Consider the following 11,749-nt stretch of genomic DNA (forward strand, 5'->3'; position numbering starts at 1 on the left):
AAACCCCATAAAAACCCTCCTATCAATCCCCATATAATCCCCATACAACCCCATTAAAACCCCTTAAAACCCCATTAAACCCCATCAAACCCTATAAAAACCCCATCAAATCCCCCCAACCCTATAAAACCCCATTAAAACCCTACAAAAACCCCATAAAAACCCCATCAAACCCCATTAAACCCCATCAAACCCCATCAAAACCCCATCAAACCCTACAAAACCCCATTAAACTCCCCCCAACCCTATAAAACCCCTATAAAAACCCCATTAAAACCCCATAAAAACCCTCCCATCAAACCCCATAAAAACCCTATAAAAACCCTCCCATCAATCCCCATATAATCCCCATACAACCCCATTAAAACCCCTTAAAACCCCATTAAACCCCATTAAAACCCCATCAAACCCCATCAAAACCCCATCAAACCCCATCAAATCCCCCAACCCTATAAAAACCCTACAAAAACCCTATAAAAAACCCTACAAAAACCCCACAGATTTCAGTTCCTAATCCCCCGTGTCCGTTCCTTCCAGAAGTTCAGACAAAGAAAGTGCGGAAGGTGCCCCCGGGGCTGCCGTCCTCCGTGAGTGCGGGGATTTATGGGGTTTTTGTGGGGTTTTTATAGGATTTTGTGGGGTTTTATGGGGTTTATATGGGATTTTGTGGGGTTTATATGGGATTTTATGGGGTTTATGGGGTGTTTGGGGGGTTTTTAATGGGTTTTAATGGGGGTTTATAGGGGTTTTTATGGAGTTTTATGGGGTTTTTGTGGGGTTTTTATAAGGGTGTTTATGGGGTTTTTAATGGGGTTTTGTGGGGGTTTTTATGGGTTTTTAATGGGGTTTTATGGGGTTTTTTTATAGGGGTTTGATGGGGTTTTTATGGGGTTTTAATGGGGTTTTTAATGGGGTTTTTAATGGGGTTTTGTGGGGGGTTTTAATGGGGGTTTATAGGGGGTTTAATGGGGTTTTTATAGGGGTTTTATGGGGTTTTTATAGGGGTTTAATGGGGTTTTAATGGGAATTTTTATGGATTTTTGGGGGTTTAATGGGGTTTTAATGGGATCTTAAAGGGGTTTTATAGGGGTTTTCTGGGGTTTATGGGGTTTTTACAGGGGTTTTAATGGGGTTTGATGGGGTTTTATAGGGGTTTTAATGGGGTTTTTATAGGGTTTCATGGGATTTTGATTGGGTTTTTATAGGATTTTATGGGGTTTTAATGGGGGTTTATAGGGGTTTTTATGGGGTTTTATAGGGTTTTTAATGGGTTTTAATGGGGGTTTTGTGGGGGTTTTATAGGGGTTTTTATAGGGGTTTTAATGGGGTTTATGGGATTTTTATAGGGTTTATATGGGATTTTTGGGAGATTTTTGTGGATTTTTGGGGATTTTTTATAGGGTTTTAATGAGATTTTAATGGGGTTTTTATAGGGATTTATGGGGTTTTAATGGGATTTTTGGGGAATTTTTATAGGGTTTTATAGGGGTTTTTGGGGTTTTATGGAGTTTTATGGGGTTTTATGGGATTTTATGGGGTTTTAATGGGGTTTTTTAATGGGGTTTTATGGGGTTTTTATGGGGTTTTAATGGGGTTTTTATAGGGTTTTATGGGGTTTGTGGGGTTTTTATAGGGTTTTAATGGGGTTTTTATGGGGTTTATATGGGATTTTATGGGGGTTTTAATGGGGTTTTTATAGGGTTTATATGGATTTTATGGGGTTTTAATGGGGGTTTATGGGTTTTTATAGGGTTTTATGGGGTTTTAATGGGGTTTTAATGGGATTTATGGGGTTTGGGGGTGTTTGGGGGGTTTTATGGGGGTTTTAATGGGTTTTAATGGGGGTTTATGGGGATTTTTAATGGGAATTTATAGGAACTTAATGGGATATTTGGGGGTTTTTATGGGGTTTTTATAGGGTTTTATGGGGTTTTGTGGGGTTTATATGGGATTTTATGGGGTTTGTGGGGTGTTTGGGGGTTTTATGGGGGTTTTAATGGGGTTTAATGGGGTTTTATGGGGTTTTTTATAGGGGTTTATATGGGATTTTATGGGGTTTTTAATGGGGGTTTATAGGGGGTTTTAATAGGGTTTGATAGGGTTTTGATGAGGTTTTTTTATGGGGTTTTTATGGGGTTTTTAATGGGGTTTTTAATGGGGTTTTTGGGGGGTTTTAATGGGGTTTTTATAGGGTTTTATAGGGGTTTTAATGGGGTTTTTATAGGGGTTTTGTGGGTTTTTATGGGGTTTTAATAGGGTTTGATAGGGTTTTAATGAGGTTTTTTTATGGGGTTTTAATGGGGTTTTTATAGGGGTTTTAATGGGGTTTTATGGGGTTTTTAATGGGATTTTAAGGGGATTTAATGGGGCTTTTTATGGGGTTTATGGGGTTTTTAATGGGATTTTAATGGGATTTTGAATAGGATTTTATAGGGTTTTTGTGGGGTTTTTAATAGGATTTTGATGGGTTTTTATGGGATTTTTACAAGGGTTTTAATGGAGTTTTTATAGGGTTGATATGGGGTTTTTAATGGGGGTTTCATAGGGTTTTATGGGGTTTTTATGGGGTTTTAATGGGGGTTTATGGGGTTTTTGTGGGGTTTTTATAGGGTTTTAATGGGTTTTTATGGGGTTTGTGGGGTTTTATGGGGTTTTTTTATAGGGTTTTTGGGGTTTTATGGGGTTTTTTTATAGGGGTTTGATGGGGTTTTTATAGGGTTTTTATGGGTTTTAATAGGGTTTGATAGGGTTTTAATGGGGTTTTAATGAGGTTTTTTTATGGGGTTTTTATGATTTAATGGGGGTTTATGGGGTTTTAATAGGGTTTTAATGGGGGTTTTATAGGGGTTTTTATAGGGTTTTTATAGGATTTTTAAGATGGTTTTATGGGATTTTTATAGGATTTTTATAGGGTTTTATGGGTTTTTATAGGGTTTTAATGGGTTTTTATAGGGTTTTAAGGGCTTTTAGGGGATTTTTGGGGAATTTTTATAGGGTTTTATAGGGGTTTTTGGGGTTTTATGGGGTTTTTATAGGGGTTTGTGGGGTTTTATGGGGTTTTTATGGGTTTTTATAGGGTTTAATGGGTTTTTATAGGGGTTTGATGGGGTTTTTTGGGGTTTTTATGGGGTTTTTATAGGGTTTAATGGGGTTTTTATAGGGGTTTGATGGGGTTTTTGTGGGGTTTTTGTGGGGTTTTTGTGGGGCTTTTGTGGGGTTTTTATGGGGTTTTTATAGGATTTTATGGTTTTAATGGGAATTTATAGGAGTTTATGGGATTTAATGGGGGTTTATGGGGTTTTTAGGGTTATGGATTTATGGGGGTTTTAATGGGGGTTTTAATGGGGGTTTATGGGGTTTATAGGGTTTTTTTGGGGAATTTTTAGGGGATTTTAATGGGGTTTTTATAGGGTTTTATGGGTTCTTGTGGGGTTTATGGGGTTTATGGGTTTATATGGGATTTATAGGGTTTATGGGGTTTTATGGGGTTTAAGGGGTTTTAATGGGATCTTATGGGATTTTTTGGGGGTTTTTGTGGGGTTTTATGGGGTTTTATGGGTTTTTATGGGTTTTTATAGGGGTTTTATAGGGGTTTTATGAGGTTTGGGGTTTTAATGGGATTTTTATGGGTTTTGGGGGGTTTTATAGGGGTTTTAATGGGAATTTTATGGATTTTTGGGGTTTTTTTAGGGGGTTTTAATGGGGTTTTATAGGGGTTTTATGGGGTTTTTAATGGGGTTTTATGGGGTTTTAATGGGATCTCTAAGGGGATTTAATGGGGGCTTTTTATGGGGTTTTATGGGGTTTTTATGGGATTTTAATGGGATTTTGAATAGGATTTATAGGGTTTTTGTGGGGTTTTTAATAGGATTTTGATGGGTTTTTATGGATTTTTACAGGGGTTTTAGTGGAGTTTTTATAGGGTTGATATGGGGTTTTTAATGGGGTTTCATAGGGTTTTATGGGGTTTTGGGGGTTTTAATGGGGTTTTTAATGGGGTTTTAATGGGGTTTTATGGGTTGTTTTATGGGTTTTTTTTATAGGGGTTTTTATGGGGTTTTAATGGGGTTTTATGGTGGTTTTTATAGGGGTTTTACGGGGTTTTAATGGGGCTTTTGGGGATTTTTTGGGGAATTTTTATGGGGTTTTATAGGGTTGTAATGGGGTTTTATGGGGTTTTTGTGGAGTTTTTATAGGGTTTTATGGGGTTTTAATGGGGTTTTTATGGGGTTTTTTTATAGGGGTTTTTGGGGGTTTATGGGTTTTTTTTATAGGGGTTTTTGGGGTTTATGGGGTTTTTTTATAGGGGTTTTTATGGGGTTTATGGGGTTTTTATAGGGTTTTTAGGGGTTTTGTGGGGTTTTTAATGGGTTTTAATGGGGTTTTATAGGTTTATATGGGATTTTAATGGGATTTTAATGGGATTTTTTGGGGATTTTTGGGAGATTTTTATGGGATTTTTGGGGGATTTTTATAGGGTTTTATGGGGTTTTTGGGTGGGGGTTTGATGGGGTTTTATGGGATTTATGGGGTTGGGGGTTTTTAATGGGTTTTAAAGGGGGTTTAATGGGGTTTTTATGGGGTTTTTAATGGGATCTTAAGGGATTTTGGGGGGTTTTAATGGGGTTTTTAGTGGGTTTTAAGTTTTATAGGATTTTATGGGGTTTATGGGGTTTTAATGGGGTTTTAATGGATTTATGGGGTTTTTATAGGGGTTTTTCTGGGGTTTATGGGGTTTTTATAGGGGTTTTTATGGGGTTTATATGGGATTTTTGGGAGATTTTTATGGGATTTTTGGGGGATTTTTTATAGGGTTTTATAGGTATTTTTATGGGGTTTTATGGGATTTTTAATGGGATTTTAATGGGGTTTATAGGAGGTTTAATGGGGTTTTAATGGGATTTTTATAGGATTTTAATGGGATTTTATGGGGTTTTTATGGGGTTTATGGGGTTTTTATAGGGGTTTGATGGGGGTTTATGGGGTTTGTGGGGTGTTTGGGGGGTTTTATGGGATTTTAATGGGATTTTTATAGGATTTTGAATAGGGTTTTTGTGGGGTTTTTCTAGGGGTTTTATCAGGGTTTTATGGGGTTTTTAATAGGATTTTGATGGGTTTTTATGGGATTTTTACAGGGGTTTTAATGGGGATTTTATAGGGTTGATATGGGATTTTATGGGGTTTTTAATGGGGGTTTTTGTGGGGTTTTTATGGGGTTTTTAATGGGTTTTAATGGGGGTTTTTATGGGGTTTTAATGGGATTTTTATAGGGTTTGATGGGGTTTTATGGGTTTTAATGGGCTATTTGGAGGATTTTTATAGGGGTTTTAATGGTTTTATAGGGTTTATATGGGATTTATAGGATTTTAATGTGGTTTTAATAGGGTTTAATGGGGTTTATGGGGTTTTATGGGGTTTTAATGGGATTTTATGGGGAATTTTTAATGGGAATTTATAGGAACTTAATGGGGTATTTGGGGGTTTTTATGGGGGTTTTTATAGGGGTTTAATGGGGGTTTTATGGGATTTTATAGGGTTGTAATGGGAATTTTTATGGGGTTTTTATAGGGATTTTATAGGGGTTTTATGGGGGTTTTAATGGGGTTTTTATGGGGTTTTTAATGGGGTTTATGGGGTTTTAATGGGATTTTTATAGGGTTTTTATAGGATTTTAATGGGTTTTATGGGGTTTTAATGGGGTTTTTATAGGGGTTTTTGGGGTTTGATTGGGTTTTTTTATAGGGGTTTGATGGGGGTTTGATGGGGTTTTATGGGGTTTTTATGGGGTTTTTTGGGATTTTTTGGGAATTTTTATAGGATTTTTGGGGGATTTTGATGGGGTTTTTAATGGGAATTTAATGGATTTGAATGGGAATTTTTATGGGATTTTGGGGGATTTTTATAGGAATTTTTGGGGATTTTTAATAGCTCTTTAATAGGATTTTCATAGGGTTTTATAGGGTTTTAATGGGATTTTTTCCCGGGATTTTTTTGAGATTTTTTTGGGGATTTTTGGGGATTTTTGGGGGGTTTTTATAGGATTTTAATGGGACTTTTATAGGGTTTGATGGGGTTTTTATAGGGTTTTTATAGGATTTTAATGGGGTTTTAATGGGATCTGAATGGGATCTTAATGGGATTTTTGGGCGAATTTTTGGGGATTTTTCTGGATTTTTGGGGGGTTTTGATGGGATTTTTATAGGATTTTAATGGGATTTAAATGAGATTTTTATGGGATTTTTTGGGGATTTTTTTAGGATTTTTCTGGGATTTTTTGGGGATTTTTGATACGCCCTCATTTGCATATCATTGCAATATTGATACGCCCTAATTTGCATATCATTGTGATATCGATGCCACCTAATTTGCATATAATATTGATATTGGCACAGTCTCATTTGCATATCAATCCGATATCGATAGTGCCTCATTTGCATATGATTCAGATATCTATGCAGACTCATTTGCATATACTTCTGATATCACACCGCCTCATTTGCATACAATTCTATTGATATCGCCTCATTTGCATATCATTCTGAGACCCATACAGCCTAATTTGCATATGGTATTGATATTGATCCGACCTCATTTGCATATGGAGATCGGCCCCGCCTCATTTGAATGGAATTCTGCTCTCGCTAATGCCTCATTTGCATAAAATTCTGTGATTGGCCCAGCCTCATTTGCATAGAATTTGGGCATTGGTCGCAGCTCATTTGCATATTGGTCTGATATCGATCCAGCCTCATTTGAATATCATTGCTGATATTGATTCCACCTCATTTGCATACATTAGGCAAATTCAGGAGGGAAAATTTGGGGATTTTTGGGGAATTTTTGGGGATTTTTGGGGGAATTTTTGGGGAATTTTTGGGAATTTTTTGGGGATTTTTGGGAATTTTTTGGGGATTTTTTTGTGAATTTTTGGGGGATTTTTTGGGGATTTTTAAAGGAATTTTTGGGGATTTTTGGGGATTTTTTGGGGAATTTTTAGGGAATTTTTGGGGATTATTTAGAGAATTTTTTGGGAATTTTTGGGGGATTTTTATAGGATTTTTATGGGATTTTTAATGGGATTTTTTTTTTTAATTTTTATGGGATTTTTATGGGATTTTTTAGGGTTTTAATGGATTTTTTGGGGATTTTAAATGGATTTTTATGCGATTTCAATGGGATTTTTATAGGATTTATAATGGGGTTTTTGGGGGATTTTAATGTGATTTTTATGGGATTTTTGGGGAATTTTTCGGGGATTTTGGGGGGATTTTAATGGGATTTTTTTCAGATTTTTTGGGGATTTTTTATAGGGTTTTATGGGGTTTTAATGGGATTTTTAATGGATTTAAATGGGATTTTAATGGGATTTTTGGTTGATTTTTTAGGGATTTTTTGGGTACTTTTGGGGTTTTTTTAATGGGACTTTTATAGGATTTTATGGGATTTTAATAGGATTTTCCAGGGTTTTAATGGGATTTTAATGGGATCTTTATGGGATATTTGGGGAATTTTTTTTGTAATTTTTATGGGATTTTTGGGGGATTTTTTAGGGATTTTAACGGGATTTTTTAGGGGATTTTTGGGGATTTTTTCTGAGATTTTTTGGGAATTTGTAGGGGATTTTTTTGGGATTTTAATGGGATTTTTAGGGGACTTTTTTAGGATTTTTTAAAGGATTTTTGGGGGGATTTTAATGGGATTTTTGGGGGTATTTTTATAGGACTTTTATAGGATTTTTAGGGATTTTTTATGGGATTTTATAGGATTTTAATGGGATTTTTATCGTAATTTTTCTGGGATTTTTTGGGGAATTTTTTGGGATTTTTTCTAGGAATTTTTTAGGATTTTTTTGGGATTATTATGGGATTTTTATAGGATTTTTTTGGGATTTTTTCCGATTTTTTTTATTTTTCTGGGATTTTTATTGCGATTTTTTGGGGAATTTTTGGGGATATTTTTGGGGATTTTTTCTAGGATTTTTTGGGATTATTATGGGATTTTTATAGGATTTTTTTTGTGGATTTTTTTAGGATTTTTTGGGGATTTTTGGGGGGATTTTTTCGGGGTTTTGGAACCAAATTTTCCATTAAAATTGCACCGAGGTTCGCTTGAACTGGACCCGCGCTCCCTCTTGTGGCCACCGAGGGAATTGCAGGAAAAAATCCTTAAAAAATTTGGGAATTTTGGGTCAAAATTGGGAAAATTTTGGGGAAAAATTGGGAAAATTTTTGGGGAAAAATTGGGAAAAATTTTGGGGAAAATGAGGAAAAAAATGAGAATTTTAGGAGATTTTAATGGGAATTTTTAGGGGATTTTTAGGGATTTTTTTTGCAATTTATTGGGATTTTTAAGGGAATTTTATTGGATTTTTAATGGGGTTTTTATGGGAATTTAATGGGAATTTAATGGGAATTTTTGGGGGTTTTTTGTATTTTTATGGCGATTTTTTTGGATTTTTTTAGGGAATTTTTGTGGGATTTTTATGGGATTTTAATGGGAATTTTATGGGAATTTTTGGGGATTTTCATGGGATTTTATTGGGAATTTAATGGGATTTTTTGGGGATTTTTTAGGGGATTTTAATGGGAATTTTAATGGGATTTTTATGGGATTTTAATGGGAATGTTTGGGGAATTTAATGTGATTTTTATAGGAATTTTATGGGATTTTTTGAAATATTTTTATGGGAATTTTATGGGGATTTTGGGGAATTTAATGGGATTTTAATGGGAAATTTATGGGAATTTTTGGGGTTTTTTATGGGATTTTTGGGGGATTTTTATGGGAGTTTTTGGGAATTTAATGGGATTTTAATGGTAAATTTATAGGAATTTTTTAGGGATTTTGATGGGAATTTTTGGGGTTTTTTGGGGATTTTTTTGCAGATTTTTTAGGATTTTTATAGGATTTTTTATGGGGTTTCAATGGGATTTTAATGGGATTTTAAAGGGATTTTAATGGGATTTTTTGGGGAATTTAATGGGATTTTTAACGGGAATTTTGGGGGATTTTTATGGGGATTTTTGAGGGATTTTTATGGGAATTTTTTAGGGATTTTTATGGGAATTTTTTAGGATTTTTATGGGAATTTTTTGGGATTTTTTTAGGGGATCTTTATGAATTTTTAGGGATTTTTATGGGGATTTTTTTATTTTTATGGGAATTTTTGGGGATTTTTTTTAGGGATTTTTATGGGAATTTTTTTTATTTTTATGGGAATTTTTGGGGATTTTCATGGGAATTTTTTTGGGTTTTTATGGAATTTTTTAGGGATTTTTAATGGGATTTTTTTGGGGATTTTCTGGCATTTTAATGGGAATTTTGGGGGTTTTATGGGAATTTTTAGGGATTTTTATGGGAATTTTTGGGGAATTTTTTGGTGATTTTTTGGTATTTTTACGGGAATTTTGGGGGATTTTAATGGGAATTTTTAGGGGATTTTTATGGGATTTTTAGGGATTTTTATGGGAATTTTTGGGGAATTTTTTGGTGATTTTTTGGGATTTTTACGGGAATTTTGGGGCATTTTTATGGGAATTTTTACGGGATTTTTTATGGGAATTTAATGGGATTTTAATGGAAATTTTGGGGGTTTTTAATGGAATTTTTTAGGGATTTTTGGGGCTTTTTTTCCCCCATTTTTCCCCTTCCCAACCATCCCCAAAAAATCCAATTTGGAGCCTCGGCAGCAGGGCTGCTTTGCATTTTTAATTTAGCAACTAACAGATGCATACATTTGCATATTAATGAGTTGCAGAGGAAATCATGCATACATAATTAACTCCTGCCTGTGTTTCATGCTTTTGATGGATGGAGATGGAAAAATCCTAAAAAAAGGATGAAAAAAAACCCCAAAAATTTGGGATTTTCATCAAAAATATTCCAGGAAATTTTTGGGAAAAGGTTTGGGGGAAAATGAGGCAAAAAAAGGAAAATTTGGGGGTTTGAATCTCAATTTTTGGGGATTTTTAGGGGATTTTTTAGGGGTTTTTTGGGGATTTTTTAGGGGTTTTTAGGGGATTTTTTAGGGATTTTTTTGGGATTTTAGGGGATTTTTTTAGGGAGAATTTTTGGGGACTTTTGGGGTTTTTTTTAGGGATTTTTGGGTTTTTTGGGGGGGATTTTTAGGGGATTTTTTAGGGATTTTTTCGGGATATTTAAAGGGATTTTTAGGGATTTTTTAGGGATTTTTTCGGGATATTTTAAGGGATTTTTTTGGGATTTTTAGGGGATTATTTGGGGGGTTTTTAGGGGAATTTTTGGGGATTTTTGGGGATTTTTTGGGGGATTATTGGGGGATTTTTAGGGGAATTTTTGGGATTTTTTAGGGATTTTTAGGGGAAGTTTTAGGGATTTTTAAGGGAATTTTTTGGGGATTTTTTAGGGATTTTTGGGGATTTTTTGGGGATTTTTTAGGGAATTTTAGGGGATTTTTAGGGGATTTTTGGGGTTTTTTTGGGGGATTTTTAGGGGATTTTTTAGGGATTTTTTGGGGATTTTTGGGGGATTATTTGGGGATTTTTGTGGATTTTTTGGGGGATTTTTTAGGGATTTTGGGGGTTTTTTGGGGATTATTTAGGAATTTTTTGGGGATTTTTTGGGATTTTTAGGGGGTTTTTAAGGGGATTTTTGGGGAATATTTGGGGGGTTTTTTTGGGAATTTTTTAGGGATTTTTTGGGATTTTGGGGAGTTTTTTTTGGGATTTTTTTGGGGATGTTTTAAGGTATTATTTGGGGATTTTTAGGGGATTTTAGGTGATTTTTTTGGGAATTTTTAGGGGATTTTTGGGGGATTTTTAGGGGATTTTTGGGTTTTTTTGGGGGGAATTTTTTAGGGATTTTTAAGGGATTTTTTTGGGATTTTTAAGGGAATTTTTAGGGATTTTTTCCGGGATTTTTTCGGGATATTTTAAGGGATTTTTTTGGGATTTTTAGGGATTATTTGGGGGGTTTTTAGGGGAATTTTTGGGGATTTTTTTGGGGGATTTTTGGGGGGATTTTTAGGGGATTATTTGGGGGATTATTAGGAAATTTTTTGGGGGATTTTTAGGGGATTTTTAGGGGATTTTTGGGGTTTTTTTGGGGGATTTTTAGGGGATTTTTTAGGGATTTATGGGGAATTTTTGGGGGATTATTTGGGATTTTTAATGGACTTTTTATGGATTTTTTGGGAATTTTTTAGGGATTTTTAAGGGAATTTTTTGGGGATTTTTGGGGGATTTTTAGGGGATTATTTGGGGATTTTTTAGGGATTTTTGGGGAATTTTGGGGGGATTTTTTAGGGATTTTTAGGGGATTTTAAATGGGATTTTTGGGGGGATTTTAAATGGGATTTTTGAGGGGATTTTTTAGGGATTTTTGGGGGATTTTTTAGGGATTTTTTGGGGGACATTTTAGGGGATTTTTTAGGGACTTTTTGGGGAAGTTTTAGGGGATTTTTAAGGGATTTTTGTGGATTTTTTGGGGGATTTTTTAGGGATTTTTAAGGGAATTTTGGGGGATTTTTTAGGGATTTTTTGGGGATTCTTTAAGGATTTTTGGGGATTTTTGGGGGGATTTTTTAGGGATTTTTTGGGTTTTTTTTAGGGGATTTTTTAGGGATTTTTAGGGGAAGTTTTAGGGGATTTTTGGGGATTTTTTGGGGATTTTTTGGGATTTTTGGGGGAATTTTTAGAGATTTTTTGGTGATTTTTTGGGGGGAGTTTTAGGGGATTTTTAAGGATTTATGGGGATTTTTTTTGGATTATTA

The 11,749-nt window shown here is 34.8% G+C and overlaps 1 protein-coding gene across 1 annotated transcript in view; it reads left to right on the plus strand.

Moving 5' to 3' along the window:
- LOC143696577 (transcription factor 4-like) overlaps positions 1 to 11,749 on the plus strand; it is a 132,875-nt gene that overhangs the window by 108,540 nt on the left and 12,586 nt on the right. The window contains exon 8 of the mRNA XM_077193151.1: positions 538 to 591. Within this exon, the coding sequence (XP_077049266.1) occupies positions 538 to 591 (54 nt within the window). The remainder of the gene's footprint in view (positions 1 to 537; positions 592 to 11,749) is intronic.

Source organism: Agelaius phoeniceus, chromosome W (genome assembly GCF_051311805.1).
Source record: "Agelaius phoeniceus isolate bAgePho1 chromosome W, bAgePho1.hap1, whole genome shotgun sequence".
In the NCBI taxonomy this organism is placed as follows: domain Eukaryota; kingdom Metazoa; phylum Chordata; class Aves; order Passeriformes; family Icteridae; genus Agelaius; species Agelaius phoeniceus.